This window comes from Notamacropus eugenii, chromosome 2 (genome assembly GCF_028372415.1).
Source record: "Notamacropus eugenii isolate mMacEug1 chromosome 2, mMacEug1.pri_v2, whole genome shotgun sequence".
NCBI classification, from domain to species: domain Eukaryota; kingdom Metazoa; phylum Chordata; class Mammalia; order Diprotodontia; family Macropodidae; genus Notamacropus; species Notamacropus eugenii.
In genome coordinates this window covers 342,252,664-342,272,211 of record NC_092873.1, presented here as the reverse complement: position 1 = coordinate 342,272,211, position 19,548 = coordinate 342,252,664, and the positions used below count along the sequence as shown (strand labels likewise).

The 19,548-nt window shown below is 48.2% G+C and overlaps 2 protein-coding genes across 7 annotated transcripts in view; one reads left to right on the top strand and one right to left on the bottom strand.

The window, feature by feature from the left end:
• EVPL (envoplakin) overlaps positions 1 to 13,303 on the top strand; it is a 42,091-nt gene extending 28,788 nt beyond the window's left edge. Inside the window, exons 14-23 of one of the 2 annotated variants that reach the window (XM_072645741.1) lie at positions 1,656 to 1,828; positions 4,354 to 4,533; positions 5,550 to 5,728; positions 5,836 to 5,974; positions 6,157 to 6,350; positions 6,728 to 6,878; positions 8,298 to 8,381; positions 8,485 to 8,595; positions 8,699 to 8,791; positions 9,583 to 13,303. In XM_072645741.1, the coding sequence (XP_072501842.1) occupies positions 1,656 to 1,828; positions 4,354 to 4,533; positions 5,550 to 5,728; positions 5,836 to 5,974; positions 6,157 to 6,350; positions 6,728 to 6,878; positions 8,298 to 8,381; positions 8,485 to 8,595; positions 8,699 to 8,791; positions 9,583 to 13,032 (4,754 nt within the window). In that variant the 3' untranslated portion in view covers positions 13,033 to 13,303. The remainder of the gene's footprint in view (positions 1 to 1,655; positions 1,829 to 4,353; positions 4,534 to 5,549; positions 5,729 to 5,835; positions 5,975 to 6,156; positions 6,351 to 6,727; positions 6,879 to 8,297; positions 8,382 to 8,484; positions 8,596 to 8,698; positions 8,792 to 9,582) is intronic. The other variant, XM_072645742.1, reaches the window with a different exon arrangement.
• A 538-nt stretch (positions 13,304 to 13,841) lies between these two features.
• CDK3 (cyclin dependent kinase 3) lies at positions 13,842 to 19,512 on the bottom strand. Of its 5 annotated transcripts, none has more exons than XM_072645762.1 (8): positions 19,393 to 19,512; positions 18,312 to 18,442; positions 17,893 to 17,970; positions 17,667 to 17,787; positions 17,403 to 17,573; positions 17,201 to 17,302; positions 16,718 to 16,921; positions 13,842 to 14,652 (listed from the first exon to the last, which is right to left on the bottom strand). In XM_072645762.1, exons 2-8 carry the CDS (start codon positions 18,425 to 18,427, stop codon positions 14,527 to 14,529), a joined length of 918 nt encoding a protein of 305 aa, XP_072501863.1. In that variant the 5' UTR covers positions 18,428 to 18,442; positions 19,393 to 19,512; the 3' UTR covers positions 13,842 to 14,526. The 5 variants fall into 5 exon arrangements, with proteins under 5 accessions (XP_072501863.1, XP_072501864.1, XP_072501866.1 ...); XM_072645763.1 differs by having other exon boundaries at positions 18,312 to 18,438; positions 19,393 to 19,500; XM_072645765.1 differs by having other exon boundaries at positions 13,842 to 14,649; positions 18,312 to 18,438; positions 19,393 to 19,500.
• Between the last annotated feature and the right edge of the window lie 36 nt (positions 19,513 to 19,548).

Genomic DNA, 19,548 nt, shown 5'->3' with positions numbered 1-19,548 from the left:
AATTCACTTACCTACATCTTGACTTCCTTTAGATTCATCTCCCTTGACTCCAAGCATACAGTTAACTCTTTTGATTCTAGCATTTCTAGAGTGTTTTAAGATTTGAAATTATTTTTTACAAATATTATCACGTTTTATCTTCATAGCCATCCTAGGATGCAGGTGCTATTATTATCCCTATTTTTTATTTTAGAAATGAGGAAACTGAGGCAAACAGAAGTAAAGTGACTTGCCCAAGGTCACATAGCTAATAGTATCTGAGACTGGACTTGAACTCAGGTCTTCCTGACTTTATAGGTGGGTCAGTGGATGGAATGCTGTGGTCTGGAGTTCAAATTTGACCTCAGGCATTTACTAGATGGGTGACCCTGGGCAAGTCACTTTATCTCTGCCCAGGAGGCTCAGTAAATAGAGCTCTGTGCCTGGCCAGAAAGTCCTGAGTTCAAATATGACCTCTAGCAATATGAACTTACTAGCTATATGAACCCTAGGCAAGGCATTTAATCTCTGTTTGCCTTAATTCACTGGAGAAGGAAACGGAAAACCCCTCCAGTATCTTTGGCCAAGAAAATCCCATGGACAATATTATCATGCTCTGGTCACAAAGAGTCAGACATGACTAAATGACTCAACAACAAATTTCCTGACTTTAGGCCAAGTGAACCACCAGAGAGATATGCTAGAGTCAGCTCCCATCGCCTTGAGAGCCCATTGCTAAATTTTCATTGTGAGCATTAACGCCTCAGAAATTGCCAAACACTACAAATCAGGGCCTGATTTATTATTTCTTAGGATATTTAAGGAAGACTTAGGAAAGTGATGGAGAAAATGTTGTAATGCAGGTGAAACTTCAAAGTGTGTTGTGATATTATTTTCTCAGAGAGTTAGCTGTTAGACATTTACCAATATATTGAAACTTACTACCCACTGTACCACCTACATGCCTTTTTTTAAAATTGATTTTTAGTCTACCCTCAATAATCACCAAATAAAGTGGACATTTTCTATATACATTATAGAATACAAAAAGGGAGTTGCGCATGAAACTTTAGATCTCTACTAAGTATAGCTGGCTTTGTAAAAAAGTCTATATGAAGTTCTGCTGTAGCTTTCTTAGCTGTCTTATTTGTCTCTGTTTCTTTCTTTTCTCTGAATTAAAAAAAAAAGAAACTTCAATGACTTTTCTTTTGCTACCCTTTCCCTATATTGATCCTCACTGTCCCACTCCCACTTTCCATTGGGAAAAAAAAAAAAAAAGAAAAGCACAACTCTGGAAGCAAATATGTGTAGTAAGGCAAAACAAGTTTCCACAGTAGCCACATCTGAAAATCATACCAGGAATTCCTCCCTCATCTACTTTATTCCCCTTCTCTGTTCTTTGTGGACTAATTTGTACAATCTGGTGACTGCTGTGCTAGGGATGTGTCAATCACATTGGCACAGATAAGGGGCCACATTCCTCTCTCCTCAGAGACTCTTTTTTCCTTTATCCCTTCCATGCTTTATTATGCCACATATAGGATTCTGTTCATAACTTTGCACATAGTGGTGACTGTTCCTTGAGAAGGGGAGAGGGATGTGGAGTAGGGAGAAGGGAGTCTTGGGAGTTGAGTTCTTATTCATCCAACCTTGTCTGTCCTAACCCTCTCTACCAGCCCCCTCAGGTACTACCTCAGTCAACCCCCAAGGCCAGAAGCTGCTGACCCGGCTGACTCAGTTGGATGGTGACTTAAACCAGATAGAACATGAGATTCTGGGCTGGATCCGTGCCCCCCTGAACCGCAATGCCCCCCTGGATGACCTCAACACACGTATCAGGAGCCAGGAGGTGGGTGAAGCTATGGGAATCCTGTCCTGGAGGGACAGGGTGATGGGAATCAGCCATTCATGCCACCAGTATGCATGCTTACTATATGAAAGGCACTATGCCAGTTTCCATGAGGGGATAAATAGGACATAGTCCTTCCTCTCACAGAGTTTATAGTCCAGTAGAAGAGATGACACATATACAAACAATATTAAGAGGCAAAATGTAGTACAAAAAATGAATTATGTGAGTTGAATAGAAGGAGAAATTATATCTGCTTGGGGGAATGGGAGAATTGGTGGCATTTGGATGAGGCCTTGAAAAATGAATAGGATTTCCATAGGAAAATATTGGGGAGAGGGATTTCAGGCAATTGACAAACTGACACCTCTACAGAGATGAGAAAATGTGAGGCAAATTCAGTATGAACAGAAAAAGCAGGTGGTCCATTTGGTGGGAGTGGGAGGCTTGTATATAAAGGAAAATAAGGCCAGAAAGGTTGTTTCAGGCATGGAATGTCAGGCTAAGGAACTGGGAAATGACAACTGAGAAATGTTATTCTGTCAACGCTTTATAGATTAGAATGGAGTTAAGGAGACCCCTTGTTATTACAGGAGACCTAAGGAAGATGTGAGCTACAGTGGTAACAGTGGGAAAGGAACAGAGTGAGGGAGCCAATGCCAGAAACATTCTAATGATAGAATTGGCATGATTGGGTGCCTGTTTGAAGCTAGGGACAGAAGAAAGAGTTCAATCAGTCAACCAGATTTCAGGTCAGTGTGGCTGGTGTTGTTAACAGAAATGGGAAAATATTGAGGAAGAATTGGCTTGTTGGGAGAAGATGAGTTTTGTTTTAGGAAGTACTAGAGCAAGGATCCTTAACCTTTTTTGTAACATGGACCCAGGTTTGTGCTAAAGTCAGCATGAACCAGCTTGAGAGAGCCAATTGTTAAATTTTCAATACAAGCATTTATTTATACCTTAGAAATCAGTAAATGCTACAGATTGGAGCTTGATTATCATTTTGTTGGTTTCTAGACTTAAGAAAGTGATGGAGAAAATGTTAACAATAACAGATTAAAATTAAAAGTGTGTTATATGTTTTGGGAGAACTGGAAACGTTTACTAGCTCCCCGGCATGGACCCTTTGGGGGTAACACTTTTAAATGCATAAAATACATATGATGACAAAAGAAGCCAAAGGTTAGTGAAAGTAATGGAGTAATTTTTTTTCTCACCTGAGTCCACAGACTCACTAAAATATTAACCCCAGGTAAAGAACCCTTGTGCTTGAGGGCCATCCAGTTGGAGGTGAAAGGTGGGACTGGAGCTTAGAAGGAAAGCTAAGGTTCTAAAATCCTATGGTGGGGCTATTTGTGTCCAGTGTTAGTTGAAGGCAAGCAATCAGATAAGAGTGATTCGAGAGAGAACTTAGAAAGAGAAAGAAAGAATATTGAGGCAGAGCCTACAACTAGGGGTGGGAAGAAAAAGAGCCAAAGGAAGGGACTGTCAGAGAATTAGAAGAGTGATGTGTCATGCAGTGCCATAGGTGGAATATTGTGACACACCTAGGTGAAATTCAGTAGAGCAAGGATGGGGATAGAGTGTCTGAGGCAGGACCATTACTGTGTAGGAGCAAAGTAGAATGTGTAACTACAGATCATGGGGGTCAATGATACTGAAGAACTTGGAGGCTATAGGGTCTGACAGGAGAAGAGGTTGGGGTGGAAAAGAATGTGAGTCAGATTATTGTGTCTTTCATCCTCGAAGACAACCATGACATCAGGAAGATGGTGCTATGAGTTGCAGGTGAATTGGATTTAAGTGAGGGAAGGCTGTGCAAAGTCACCAGCCTCATGTTCTCCTCTAGAGCCATGTGGGTCCAGTGGTGAGATATAGATCAGGAGAACTGGAGATGGCCTTCAAATCAGATACCTTCTGGGGAGGAAGAAGAATGACATGGGAGTCCATAGAAGACAGCACACACATATGGACAGAATGGAGTGAATGTAAAATAGAGATGTGCCTACTGAGTGATGGTGGCAGAGGGAGGTTCTGAAAGTGGAGATAGAGAGCAAAGTATAGACCAAGTCTGTCTCCTGATCCTGGGTGTCAAGGGAGTAGTCAGAAGAAGGAAGGGAAGGAGGGAAGGAAGGAAGGAAGGAAGGAAGGAAGGAAGGAAGGAAGGAAGGAAGGAAGGAAGGAAGGAAGGAAGGAAGGAAGGAAGAAAGGAAAGAAGAAAGGAAGGGAGGGAGGAAGGAAGAAAAGGAGGGAGGAAGGAAGGAAACACTCATTAAAAAGTCCTTACTCTGAAAAATGCTTACTATGTATTGGGCTCATAGGGCCTCATGGATCTAGGGCTGGAAGAGATTTCAAAGGCCATCTTGAGGTAATCTCATTTTACAGATAAGGAAACTGAGTCCCAGGGAAGTTAAGTAACTTGCTCAAATGGTCACATATGTAGTAAGTGTCAGAGGCAGGATTTGAACCCAGGTCTGCTAACTCCAGACTCAGTGTTCTTTCTGCTACATCCTGCTATTTCCCAGGGTATGAGAAGAGAAGATAGCCTTGGAGAGCATGCCAAGAAATGTGGTATCTTTGTAAGAAAGTTAGGTTTCAAGCAGCAACAAAAGATGGAAGGAATGGAAAAGGAAGAAATGAAGATTTTGTTAACAGCAGAGGAAGATGCCAGCGGGCATATTGGAAACAGAGGTGGGGCAGAGGAGGTTAGCCATTGAGGATGGTACTGGTAGGGGAAGGGAGGGTGTTGGCAGCCAGGCAGATAACTCTTTTGCCTCCAGTCTCTATGGCTGGTCCCCTGATGATTCCAGGTATGCTACCTAGCATGGGTTCCCAGAGCCACCCCAGTGGGAAGGTGGATCTCAAAAGAGGGGTGTGACCCCTCTCCCCGGTGATGCTGGGGTGGCATCTGGAGAGGTGATTAAGGACTCTGTGGGCTGGACAGCTGCTTCAGGAATGGATAGAGAGAAGTATACCACCCCTCCTACCATATTGGGATCTGGAGCAAAGCCCTAGTGACCCCATCTTAGTTCCAACTATGGTGTCATGGAAATCAAGGGAGGTGGTAGTCAACCGAATCAGTTGTTGTGTGCATCATCATCATGGTACTTGAAGGCTACCAGGAAAATGTTAATTAGAGTTAGACTTATAAAGGATATCCCAAAGTTTCAATAGCTTAAAACAGCACTAAAGTATAATGATTTATATAGAGTTAAGTGCAGAGGAGAAATGCCAATCAAATTTGGGAAGGGAATCCATGGAACCATTTCCAACTAGAGAAGGGAAGTCTGAGCAGAGAATGTAGTATTTGAGTTGGGTTTCAAAGGATTCAAACAGGCAAGTTGGATCTTCTCACTAAAGCAGGAGGTGAGGTCATTTGTTGAGAATGAGGGAGATAGGGCAGGGCTGATACTCTAGCTGCTCTCCTCTGGACATTCTTCAGCTTATTAATGTCATTCAAGAGCTCCTAATGAGGTCTGACAAGTTTTGTTCTTAAGCTCAATTTGAACAGAATTCATTGGTTCTCAGACCTGCAACTCCTTTCCTAGCTCTCTTAAAGGTATAGGTTACCCTCCTTCCACCAGCTCCCTGGGCAAATATCTGATTGTTCCAGGTAAAGGGAGGGAGAGAGGGAGAGGCCCTCTGCCAATGGGGCCTTTAATGGGCAGGTTAAGATTTAAGAATTCTTGGGTCCACAGTAAACATTCATCTCCCTCTGCAGAATGCCACCCAGAGGCTAAGGGGCCTGGAAACCGAAAAAGAGGCCACCCAGAAGGAATGTGAATCTTTCTTGTCCTCTAAGCCAACCGGGCCCACTGTGCTTCACTTGCCAGTGACTCTAAACAACGTCAAAAACAAGTGCAACGACGTGCAAGTCCTCTGCAGTCTCTATGGGGAAAAGTGAGTGTTCTTCTAGGTCAGAAGTGGGGCTGGCTTGGGGAGTTAGGGGCTGAAGGATGGTGCATGGCCATCAGCATCTCCGATCCTCTCTCCCTCTTCTCTCCCAGGGCAAAAGCAGCCCGTGCTCTAGAACAGCAGATCCAGGCATCAGAGAAGGTGATTCAGGGCTTCGAGTCCAACCTGGTCCAGGAGGCCCCCATCGCTGCCAGCCCTGGAGCACTGCAAGAACGAATCAGTCAGCTGCAGGTAAGGGGTCTGGGCAAGCAATAGCATGTTTAGAGATGAGACTCGTGAGAGCAGCCTGCCTGCCACAGGGACTTGCTTGTGTGGGAGTGGATGAGAAAGGTATGAAAAGAGAAGGCCAGTGGAAGGGGCTGCCTATGAAGTGCGGTGGCATGTGGGGGCCGAACCCATTTCTACTCCTTTAGGGGCAAAGGCGAGAATTGTTGGAGCAACAGTCCTGCGTGCTGCGCCTGCACCGGGAGCTGAAGGCCACAGAGCATGGCTGTGGGGCGCTGCAGAACAACTTCCAAGAGTTCTGCCAAGACCTGCCCCGACAGAGACGTCGTGTGCAGGGGCTCACAGACCGCTACCATGCCGTAGCGGACCAGCTGGACCTTCGGTGAGGATTGGGGGCTGGCTGATGAACATAGAAAGAAAGAGACCATTTGTATGCTCCTGAGTCAGAACTTTCTCCTTCTGCCTTGCTCTTCTGGTCTATTAAACTGGAAGTTTCTGCTGCTCCTAGCCCCCATGGTACCTCCTAAATCCAGCCCCAGAAAGGGATGGGCAGGCAGTGGATCCCCAAAACATCTGCTCCAGAAAAATGATTCTAGCTTATCCCTTGGGGCAAGAAGCAGACCACCTGCTTCATTATCCCTAGAGAGTCAGTCATGGTTCTTACCCCTCTCCTTTGCAACCTGAGCCTTTGGATCTTCCCTATAGGCCAGCTTGGGTGCCCAGGCTGAGCTTGTCTATCCCCCCATCCCCATTCCCCAGGGAAAAAGCAGTACAAGATGCCAGCCTCATCTACCAGCAGTTTAAGAACTACAGTGAGAACCTTCGCTCCTGGATGGAACACCTTCCCTGCAGTGAGCTGGGGCCCACTGATGGACCCAGTCAAATCAACTATAAGCTGCAAGCTCAGAAGGTGAGGGGGGACCAAGGTGGTATGATGCTCTCCAATGAAAGGTGAACATATGTGGAGGTGGCCATGCCACTGCGCAGGGCCATCACAGGCTTGAGCCACTACCAGACCCTAAGCTCCTTTCCCTCTGCAAGAAGGAAAAAGGCACCAAGTACAGGCTAGCTGGCCTTTGACCTCTGAGAGTGGCCAGCCCTGCACAGAGGCAGAGTTTCTTCTATGTTACCAAACTCTGGGTGAAGCCAACAAGAGACATATTAAGCAACGAAAAGGGACCTGGGTTTGACATCAGATGATCCAGATTCGAATCCTGACTCTGTGTGACCTTGGGCAAATCACTTAAGTCCTCCGGTTCTCAGTTCCCTCATCTATAAAATGAGGGTGAAAGGAGGAGATAACTAAATAAGGTTTAGTTTCATTCTCATTCTAAATTTTTGAGCCTATGAAGGTGTTTCCGTACATGTGTATTTGTGTGTACATGCTTCCCCCTGGTGGCCATAACTGGAAGTGTGCTGGTCCAACTCTTGCAAACTGCTGGTCAATGAAGAAAGTCAGTTAGAAATTCTTCCAGGGTACTCCCTGCTCTCCCAAGACCCAGCTCAGCCCTGGCTGGCTGGAGGTGGAGAGGGATCTGGTCCATCCTCCAAGGCTACAACAGGCTGAGCAAATCCCTAGAATATACCAGAGTTTCCAGAGGTTAAGACAACTCATGTCTACTCTTTTTCACTCCCTCCCTTCCTCACCCCCAACTTTGAGAAGTATAGATTAATCCACAGGCTACCAAGAAAATGCTCCATTCCCCCTCCAGGGGCTCCAGACCTGTCCGAGACACCAGGTGGAGCAACAGATAAAGTGTTGGGCTTAAACTCATGAATATCTGAGTTCAAATCCCACATCAAACACTTATAAGCTGTGTGAGCCTGGACAAATCACTAAAATCTCTTTGAAAAATGAGGGAGTTGGACTCCATAATCTTTAAAGTTTCTTCCAGCTCTAAATCTATGAACCTATGTAGTCTAAGGTCTGGGAAAAGTCCAGTGCCAGATTATAACTAGCGAATTAGAAAGAACCCTAGACTCTGAATCAGAAGATCTTGGTTCTAATTCTTCCTCTGCCTCACCAACTGTGACCACCTTGGGCAAGTCACTTAACTTCAGGGCCTCAGTTTTATAGATGAAATCTATGATTCTCTGATCGTGAGTCTTAGATAGAGTTCCATAGGGGGTATTTGAAGTTTATTCCTGGCCATTATCCATATAGCCAGACATGAAATGTCTTTGCCATCATTAGGATCCTGTTCCTTTTGCTGGTTGCCCCATGAGGGTCCCTAAAGGATGGGAGGAAAGCAATGTGAGATTCTTTGGCTCTGGAGTCAGCTCCCTTCCACTCCTGCGCTTTTGCTGAATATTCTTCTTTCTTTCCTAGCGTCTGGTACAGGAAATTCAGAATAAAGAAAAAGACAAAAACACAATATTCCACTTAGCCCAAGACTTGCAAACTGCTCTCCAAGTAAGTGTAATTCCTCCACTGTGTTCTTCCTTCCCCTCTTCTCTCTTCCCCTCTCCTTATCCCTCTGACTGCCAGGTTTTTACTTTCCTCTTCTCCCCTACAGGACTATGAGCTGCAGGCAGACAAGTACCGTAGTTCCCTGGACCCAGCACTGACTGCATCTGCCCCCAAGAAACCTCGGATCACTCCTTTGCAGGACAGCATCCAGGCCCAGGTAAAGATGGGTCAAGTCTCCATGGTTTTGCTTCTCTCTTGAGATTTGTAGGTCATTCAAAGAATTGACTTCAACCTCTGATTTCCTCCCTCCCCAACTCCAGGAGAAGGATATAACCAAGCACTTCACTGAGGTTGCTGCCAACAAACAACAGCAGCTGAGTCAGCTGGAGTTTGCCAAGAAAGTGGTGGAAAAGGTACCAAGGTGACCCCTAGGGTCCTTTACTGGCTCCCCATTCAGAAATAATGCACCGCTTCTTATGATAGCATCTGGGAGCCTCCCCTATCAATTCAGGGTGTTTCCTGACCATTCCATGGTCCCATCACCCTATCCCTACATGTGGAATACAGGCATGCTGAGAAAAGAGGTGGAACTCCCTGCCTGTGTCTCTCCACAGAGGACATCCCCGCTCTTGGCCTGCAGCTCCTGCAGGAAATAGATCTTGAAAGTGTCACTCCTTAGGCACTGGATTCCCTTCCTATGGGGACCAGGTCTCTTTACCCCCAGAAAGCCCAACCTATCCCAGAAAAGATACACACTGCCCAAAGTGGAGGAGCAGAAGGAAAGGAGAAAAATCATAAGAGGTCATGAAATGCTTCTTCCCAAGGATCCTTGTCATTTGAAAGTACAACATAGAACTTTTTTCCTATTATGATCAATCAGCTTAGACTTCTCTACAGGGCACATTAAGAATAAATAATATGGGGAATAAGTTAGATTTTATACTTTTTGGAAGTTTGGACAGGTAGCCAGACAGGAGTGCTCTGCCTAGCTGGCATCATGGGCATTTGCCCAGCCTGTTTGGAGGGTATTCCACCCGGTCACAATCCCCTCTAATGTGCTGATTTCTGAGTGGTTTAGGGCTTCAGCCACGCCTTCCCCTGACACACCAAGGGGAGGAGTCACTGACCTGATGGGGTGAGGAAGGGAAGTTTCCTCTTTCTGATCCCTCATGCCACATACAGTCTTTCTCCTCTTGCTCCGCAGAAGGAAATCAATGAGGTTATCCAGCCAGCTCGATACCCCAAGCAGTGGTCTGAGAACCAGAGCCAGGGGAGCAGAGAGTCAGAGACACAGGCACTGAAGTCCCAGCTGGAGGAGGAGCGGAAGCGTGTAGCCCAAGTACAGCAGGAACTCCAGGAACAGAGGCAGCAGTTGCTGCTGCTGAAGACCCAGAAGCCTGTGGAGAGGTTGGAGGAAAAGGAAATGGTAGAGTTCTACCGGGACCCCAAGCTTGAGAGTAGCCTATCCAAAATGAAGTACCAGGTGGAGGAGGAGGGCAAGAAGTGGGCCGGCATGAAGGCAGACCTGGAGGTGGTGAACCGGCAGATAACCCAGTTGGAAAAGGAGAAGAAGAACATTCAGCCCCATCTGCTGACCAAGGAAGTCACCCAAATCAAGAGGGACCCCACCCTGGAAAGCCAGGCAGCCCAGATCAATGCTGAGATCGAACAACTTCGGGGAGACAATGCTACCATCTCTGCCCGGCTAGAACAGTTAAAGAGAGAACTAGTGACTCTGGAACAGAAGGAGGCAAACGTGAAGGAGAAGGTCATTGTGAAGGAGGTCGTCAAGTTGGAGAAAGACCCTGAAATGGTCAAGGCATCCTGGGCTCTGAAGAGGCAGATCGAGGAGGATGCTAGCTGCAGGAAGGTGGCAGAGGAGGCAGTGGTCAAGTTGCGGGCTCGTGTCCAGGAGTTGGAGCAGCACATCAGTTCTTTGGAGCCCAAGGTCATTGTGAAAGAGGTGAAGAAAGTGGAACAAGACCCTGGACTCCTTAAAGAGTCTGTCAAACTAAAGAACCTCATTGAAGAGGAGAAGAAGAAGAACATGACGCTGACCAGGGAGCTAAAGGACCTGCATAGCAAGTACAGTATAGTAGAAAAGCAGAAGCCCAAAGTAGAATTTAAGGAGAGAGTCAATGAGATTTTCCAGGTGGATCCAGAGACAGAGAAAGAGATTGCTCGGCTTAGAGCTGAGCTGCAGGACACCACAAACAAGAGAAGTGCCGTTGAGAAGGAGGTAGAGCTGACCCTACCTGAGCTGACCACCCTCCGGGCCCAGAAGCCAACTGTTGAGTACAAGGAAGTGATCCAAGAGGTGGTGAAACATGAAAAGAGCCCAGAGATCCTCAGGGAAATTGATCAGCTGAAGGCCCAGCTCAATGATCTGGTCAACAACAATGGCCGGTCCCAGGAGCAGCTCATCCGACTGAAGGGGGAGCGGGACGAGTGGAAGAGAGAGAGATCTAAGGTGGAGACTAAGATGGTGACCAAAGAAGTGATACGCTATGAGAGTGATCCAGTGCTGGAGAAAGAGGCAGAACGTCTCCGGCGGGAGGTGAGAGATGCGGTCCAGAAGAGGAGAGCAACAGAAGGTGTGGTCTATGAGCTTCAGAACAAGTACCTGCTGTTGGAGAGGAGGAGACCTGAGGAGAAGGTGGTGGTCAAGGAAGTGGTGGTTACACAGATGGACCCGAAGCTCCATGAGGATCACAGTCGCCTCAGCCATAGCCTGGATGAGGAAGTGGCCAACAGGCGCAAGCTGGAGCGGGAGGTGCAGCAGCTCCAGGCTGTGGTGGAAGAGAAGGAGAACCTCCTCAGCTTCCAAGAGGACCGTGACAAAAAGCTAGCAATTGAGAAAGAGCTACGGCAACTGAGCCTCAGGATCCAGGAGATGGAGCAGCGGCCAGTGGCAGTGCAAGAGAAAATCATCATGGAGGAAGTGGTCAAGCTGGAGAAGGACCCTGATCTGGAGAAGTCCACAGAGGCTCTGCGGAGGGAGCTGGACCGTGAGAAAAACCAGGTGATGGACTTACACCGTGAGTGCAAAAACCTGCAGGTTAAAATTGATGTGCTTCAGAAGACCAAATCTCAGGAAAAGACCATCTACAAGGAAGTCATCCGGGTGGAAAAGGACCGAGTCTTAGAAAATGAGAGGTCCCACATATGGGAGCTGCTCAGTAAGGAACGTACCGCCAGACAGAACAGGGAGGAGGATGTGAGGAGGCTCAAGGAGAGGATCGAGAGGGCCGAGGCACTGAAGAGGACCTGGTCCCGGGAAGAGGCCGACCTTCAGAAAACCCGGAGCCAGACCAGCCAGGAGCGAGCAAAGCTAGAGAAGGAAATGAGGGAGCTGGAGAGGCAGAAGCAGGAGAGGGTGCTGTGCTTACACGAGGAGTCCAAGTTACTCAGCCAGAAGACAGAAAGTGACCGGCAGAAGAGGGCCCAACGGGGCCAGGAGCTCTCTCATCTGGAGGAGGCTATTCTACGAGAGAAGGATCAGATCCATGAGAAGGAGAAGACTTTAAGGGACCTCCAGCTAAAAATGAAACAAGAAGAGATGAATCAAGACACCCAGATGAGAGAGACCAACCTTTCCACTAAGATCTCCATCTTAGACCCAGAGACAGGGAAAGACATGTCACCATATGAAGCCTATAAGAGAGGCATCATCGATCGGGGGCAGTATATCCAGCTACAGGAACTGGAATGTGATTGGGAAGAGATCACCACCATGACCCCGTGTGGAGAGGATTCTGTTCTCCTTGATAAGAAGAGTGGCAAGCGATACTCCATTGAAGATGCCCTCCGCTGCAGAAGGATCACCAAAGAGGAGTACCATCTTTATAAGGATGGCCACCTTCCTATTTCTGAGTTTGCTCTCCTGGTGGCTGGAGAGACCAAGATTTCCCCACTTTCCATTGGTTCTATCATCTCCAAATCACCCCTCTCCTCACCATCATTGGCCTCCCAAAATACCAGCATTTTCTCCCCTGGTTCCTCACTTGGCCTCAGCGATGACACCTTTCCCATCGCAGGTATCTATGACACAGCTACCGATAACAAGTGCAACATCAAGAATGCTGTGAGCAAGAAGATGCTGGACCCCATCACTGGGCAGAAGCTGCTTGAGGCCCAAGCAGCCACGGGAGGCATCGTGGACCTCCTGACTCGGGAACGTTACTCTGTCCACAAGGCCATTGACCGGGGGCTGATCGAGAACACTTCCACCCAGAGGCTGCTCAATGCCCAGAAGGCCTTCACTGGTATTGAAGACCCTGTCACAAGGAAGAGGCTGTCAGTGGGTGAGGCTATTCAGAAGGGCTGGATGCCCCAAGAGAGTGCCCTGACTCACTTGCAGGTTCAATACCTCACCGGAGGACTCATTGACCCCAAGAGGACAGGCCGTATCCCTATTCCCCAAGCCTTGCTGGCTGGCATGATCAATGAAGAGCTAGCTCAGCTCCTCCAGGATGAATCCAGCTATGAAAAGGAATTGATTGATCCCATCTCCAAAGAGCGGCTAAGTTATAAGGAAGCCATGGCCCGTTGCCGGAAAGACCCAATGACCGGCCTGCTGCTCCTCCCCGCAACCCAAGAGAACTACTGTTCTTACCGCACAGCCTCCCCTTCTCGGCCACGTTCTCTGTACTAATGGAAGCACTCCTCATACATGCCAAGTAGGCAGGAAGGCATGTGTTAAAGGTCATATATCTTTTTTTAGCTAAATAAAGTTCCCTTTACCCTCCAAAGGCAGCCAGATCCCTGATCTCTCTATGTTCAAATGCTTTCTCATGAAGAGTGGTCTCTGTATCTGAGTTTCCCTACCTTGGGTGATTAACCACATCTCCTTATCTCCAGAGGTTGGTGTGACTTTGTCTGCACTGTCCAACCTAATGCATGCAATAAACTCCCCCATTGTCTCAGTGGCTGGGCTGTCATTAATTGAAACATGGGATAGATATGTCTGGTTGGGGCAGAGAGGGTGGGAATACCTGCTGAGAACCCAGAAAACTTCTCCCAGCTCAGTGGAAGGGGCAGGCTCTGCTGCCTCTGATTCGGAGTCTAGGAGAAGTTGTCAGGGATGAAATCTAGAAAGGGGAATACAAACTCTTCCTCATGGAAAGAACAGTGACCCCCTGCCTCCCCTGAATATCTCCTCCCCATTTTATTTGCTGTCTATGCTCTGTATATCTCAATCTCTTTTTGCCTAGGGTATAGGTTCTTAATCATTTTTGTGCCCCCTTCTTGAAAAACATTTTTCAGTACATAAAATGAAATGCTTAGAATTATAAAGAAAACAAATTACATTGAAACGGCCATCAAAATATATTTTTTAAAAAGTTCACGGATCTCAAGTTAAGAACCTTGGGCCTAGGGACTACCTTCAGCCCTCAGGTGAGTCATGCTAACTTTTCCCTTCCCTGTGATCCCTTTTCACTGAAGAGACTGATGTCACAAAGCTCAGAAATGCCATTTTTATTTCTTATTCTTAAATCCAAGACCAAATAAATGCAATTACATCATAAGTAAACAGTTAACCGCTTAAAAACACACTCAATTCACATATCTGTCACTGACCGTGTATGGAAAAATTCCCCTCTCCTCTAACTCTTCTAAATGGAATTAAACTCTTTCCTAAACAGTTTAAACCCCAAAAGAACAGCAGGGGGGCTGGATTGGGGTACAGGAGCAGAGTCCCTTCTATCTTGGAATTCTTGACCATAAGTAAAGTTTGGGGTGGGTCAGTGATGTCAAAAGATCAATTGCTAAGGAGCAGAGCAAAGTGGATAAAAAAAAATTGGCCCTCTTTCTCTGAGCACCCCCCGCCAGTGTTCCTAGGTACAAGGGAGCTGCTGCCTCACCTCTCTCTCTCCCTCATTAGGCAGCTGTGCCCTCCATTCTGAATTCATACTGACAAACCCAACAAAGAACATTGGAACTCTCGCTAACCTGGCAGAAAGACTGGTCCAAACCCAGCCCCTCATGGTCCCCAGGCCATAGCTGAACCTAAACACAAAGGCCACCCCACCTATAATGCCTCCCCAACATTAGGGAAAGTGGGCTAGAGCTCTAACTATGGAAGGGACTTTGGGTATGAGGCCTGAGAAGGAAGGGGAAGAGGGTAGAAGCCGGATGCCCATCCCCTTCACCGGCAGAAATGCTCCAGCACGCACTGGTGTGGGGCTGAACATGACTTGCAGGTGGAGAAATAGTGATGTGTCAGAGCTGCCTTGGCTGAGATGCGCCTGTTTGGGTCATACTGCAGCAGCTGCTGTAAAGGAAAGAGAGAAGCATGTTAATGGGGTTTAAACTGCTTTCTGCCTCCTTCCCCAATCACCCTGGACTGGTGAGGATGATGAGGATTAGGACGAAGAGGGCACAAAGCCAGAAGAGCACAGGTCTAGGTCCAGAGGAGTTGTAGAAGGCCATTCCAACTAACCTCAGGATTTATTCTGGAGGGAAGCTGTGTGAGGAGGTCAGGCAGAAATTAACCTGCTAGGAAGATGTGAGATGGGACCTAATTAGGGAATATAAAGTGTTGGAACCTGTTAGAGAGACTTCTCCCAACAACTGTGGGTAAGTCAACTGACCTCTCCTGCTCCCCCCAATAGCTCAAGTACAGACAGGCTCTTCTTTATAAAAAAGTCAGTGTCTCGGGAAACTTGATGGTGAACTTGTGGAGTATGAAAGCCTACAAAGGAAGGCAGGGCCCTGAGGGTGGCTCTTGTGACTCACACCAGGTCCAGTCAACCCCTTGCAGTTTTCTGCCTCAGTTTCCCTGGAGTCTTTCCTGACTAGTATAGAAAGTGCTCCCCTCAGGCTAATTTCTATGGGGCTTTTGGGCAGCTAGCATGGGCCTTAGAAACCACAATAATATTTATTAAATATATATCATTTTAAAGTTTGCCAAGTACTTTACACACATTATTAAAAAAATTCATTAGGTAAGTACTATCAGTATTCTTGTTTCACAGATGAGGAAACTGAGGCTGAGTGGTTAAATCATTCAATTTTTTCATCATAAATAAATTTAAGAGGGCTGAACTAGAAGATTTCTAAGGTTCGTTTCAACTTTATGTCTGTGAGATAGGTGCTATTATTATCCCCATTTTGCAGATGACTGAGATAGAGGCAGCTACATGGCTCAGTGGACAGAGCACTGGACCTGGAGTCAGGAAGACCTGAGTTCAAATCCAACCTCAGACATTCACTAGCTGAGTGACCCTGGGCAAGTCATTCAACCTCAGTCTGCCTTAATCCACTAGAGAAGAAAATGGCAAACCACTCCCATCTTTGCCAAAACAAACAAACAAATAAGCAAAAGCAGGGTCATGAATAGTTGGACACAACTGAAGGACTGAACAACAACTGAGATCCAGAGAAGTTAAGCTATTTGCCCAAGGGTCAAACAGGTAATAAGTGCCAGAGTTGGTATTCAAATCCACATCCAGTCTATAAATCTAGTGCTCTTGGACAGCACCACATTCACCACTGTGAAGGTGAAATGAAAAGTTTATACATATATGTTAAGTGCTTTGCAAACCTTAAAATTCTGTATAAATGTGAACTATTACTCATTTTTATACAGAAGAAGGAAATGTGATCTCTGCCCCAAAGGAGTTACTGATTGTTGAGTTGGGGAGATAAAAACTGCATGTATCAGTGTGATTAGAGCTGACCTTTATACAGCATTTTTAAGATGTACAAAGCACTTTTCATACAGTATTATATCTGATCCATGTGCAAATTGATTTGGCAATCATGCAGATTGACAATAGTGTAACTCAAGGATATATGTGCTCCAGATGAAAGGATAAGAGTTCATTGTTGCTAAATAGGAAAGTCTTTCTAGAAAAGGGGTGTTATGAACGGTTTTAAATGTGAGGATGGGAGCAGGGAAGATAGGCCAAATACAGAGGCACTCCAGCATAGAGGATTTGTTGCCAAGAAATCTGGGGTTCAAATTTTGACTCATATACTTACTAGCTGTGTGACTTTAGGTAAATCATGTAACTGCTCTGAGGGTCGGTCCTCATCTGTAAAATGGGGATAACAATAGCACCTCCTCCTTTACAGGATTGTTGTGAGTATCAAATGTAAAGTCCTTGGCAAACTTTGAAGTGCCATTCAAATGTTAGCTATGTTGTGGTGGAGGGAGTGGTTCTAACTAATGAGGCAGAGAAGAGCAAGATAAATGCAGGAAACAAAAAACAGATGGGTTTGGCTGATTGGATTGACTCCTGCCAAAGCAGGCATAGCTCCTCACCCTAACTGGACCAGACTCTGGACCAACAGCTGGAGTCGGATACCCTCTTTTCCATCTTCCATTCACCTACCATGAGCAGGTCTTTGCCCTCTGGGTCAAGACTAGGCACAATCTCCTCTATTGACTTCTTGGTCCACTTGGGGAAACTGCCCTTATAATCTGGCAGCTGGGTGACCCCTGGCCACATGGCTTCACTGGGTGTGCCAAGGGTCCGAAAAATTCGAAACAGCTGGTCAATTTCAGAATCACCAGGAAATAGGGCCCTGCGTGTCACCTAAAGGGAGAGAACTCCTTGTTACCCCCAGCACCTAATTCCTTTTTCTTAATCTCCCCTTTCCCTATCTCCCTCTAAACAGAATCCAACACAGAGTAAACTTTTAGGGCTTGGTGAAGAAGGTCAAAAGTAGAACGTTTTGAGCTAACCTGTTTCCAGGGTTTCTATAGCTGTGAGGTACGGTTATAGTTTGCTCAGCCCTCCAGCTAGCCCGACTCCTACACCACCCAGAAGACTGAGCCTAAATTCAGCAGGACACCCTCCTTTGTCTCCCTTTACCATCTCTGCAAAGATGCAACCAATGCTCCAGACATCCACAGCTGTTGAGTAGAACTTGCAGCCCAGGAGAATTTCAGGGGCGCGATACCAGAGGGTTACCACCTGTAGGGGCAGAAGCCAGTGCCACTCTGGGCCACCCTGGTGGTTGAGTGGTAGTCCAGCCCACATACAAGTAAAGCTCTGGTCCCTAACCCAATAGTACCTCATGGGTGTAGGTACGCAGGGGCACACCAAAGGCTCGGGCCAGCCCAAAATCAGCCAGCTTGATGGCACCTAATTCATTGATGAGAAGGTTCTGGGGCTTTAGATCACGGTGGATGACCCGATGGGAGTGGCAGAAATTTACTCCTTGGAGCAGCTGGAAGAGGTAGCTCTAGAACAGAAGGGCAGAGGCTTAGTGGGAGTATAACTGGGTCTGGGTAGGTAGGAGGCACCATCATCCCCACCCTCTCTTATTTCATGGTACCTTGACCAGATGCAGGGGAAGTTCTGTGGCTGCAGCTGAGTCCATATATTTCTTCAGGTCCTGGCTGAGGAACTCAAACACCAGGTACAGTTTTTTCTCACTGTGCACCACATCCAGTAGCCTGATGAGAAGATTCTAGTCACAAAAAACTAGGAGCATTCCCAGTCAGGGGGAGGTAGGGTGGGGAGGGCCCCTCATTCTCTTGGGCCTCTCCCCTCTAACTTACCTGACGATATTGGGGTGCTTAAGTTCTTTGAGAAGGGAGATCTCCCGAATGGCAGTGCTTGGGACACCCTCCGTCTCCCTGCAGTAAGGGATGGGTTGCGGGGGATGAGACTGGAGGCAGGAGGCACGATCTAAGGACGCAGCATCTAGCTTGAGGGCCTTGCCCAATCGTCCTCCTCCTGAGATGTCCCCCTGCCCACACCCTCACCCCTGACTCTGTGGGTACGAGAACAACCCTCTCTGTCTGAAGCAGGTGTCTCAAGCTTGGAATCCCCCCCACACACACCTGGGTACAAGGAGAGGGGCAGAAAGGTGGGGGAGGACAGAGGTTAGGAACTGAATGTGAGCCCTGCGGCTGGGAAGGTGGGAGAAGGCCACGGCGGGCGCCCGGGGGAAGGTGGCCCCTGCCCGGGCACTCACGAGTCCAGGCGAATCTTCTTCAGGGCCACGAGCTGGCCGGTCTGTCTGTTCCTCGCCTTGTACACCACCCCGTAGGTGCCCTCCCCGATCTTCTCCACCTTCTGGAACACGTCCATGCTGGCGCTGCCTGCCTGGGGGTCAGAGGGCCTGCCCTGAGCATGCCTGGCCCCCCTGGCACCACCACCAGACCCCTGGGTGACCTGCCCCTCCATCCCCGCTGCCCCCTCCTGGCAGTGCCCTGGCATGGGGCTCATCCCCCCCTGCCCCACCCTCAGGCTCTCTTCCACCCTTGGGGCCTGTGAGCTCCGGGGCCTGGGGACAGGTCCTCCAGGGCACTAGGAGGCTCCCCAAGCCTGAAGCCAAGCCCCCCACCCCGGCCTGCCCGCTGCTGCCCACTACGGGGAGCAGGGAGGACCAAACCTCCTGTCCCTCCTGTGTCCTCTCTGCTCCCTCCCACCTCCCCCACTCCAGCTCAGGCTCCCTCAGGGGCACCCTGGGAACAGCCTGGAGGTCAGAGGTCAAAGGACAGCCCCAGGAGCCTCGGAGGCAGCCTTGGTGCCAGCAGGCTTTCGGGCCTAGTGCCTGCCTTCCCTGAAGGCCCTGCTTCAGGCCCTGCCCCGGGCCTGGGGCCTTCCAAGGGCCCCCCTCCCTGCACAGGGGCCCTGGGGGTCCCTGTCCCTCTCCCCCCTCCCCCACAGGAAGGTCACCAAGCACTCCAGGACCCAGCCCTTCCTCCTTCTGCGGCAGGTTCCCACACAGCCCTGGGGAGGCGTGAAGGGCCAGGCCCTTTGTCCTGGACTTCCAGGCCATAGCGGTGGGGGGGGGGGGGGGCAGTCCTCCCCTACCGACCCCAACCCCAAGAGCCCAAGTCAGAGTCCCCAGCCTTGGGGGTCATCTCGTAAGCAGTTCATCTCCAAATGTAACATTCTGGTGTTTGGGGCTCCCCCAGGGGGTTTCCTCAGAGAACGCTCCACAGAGAAGGCTGAGGCCCACAACATGGCTTCTGTAGCTGGAGGGCTGGAGGGGCCTCCCCAAGGCCGTCCTGGTCACCCCATCGCGGCTGATAACCTGGTAGACTCACCCTGGCCCAGGCTCTTAGGTTTCTTTATTTGTCCATGGGTTCCTCAGTCCCTTGAGTCTCATGTCTTTTCATGTCAAATAAAGGTTGTCTTACATCTGACAGGTACCCCTGGACCACACGTGTAGTCCTTTCTTCTGCTGTGCTTTGTGTATGGAA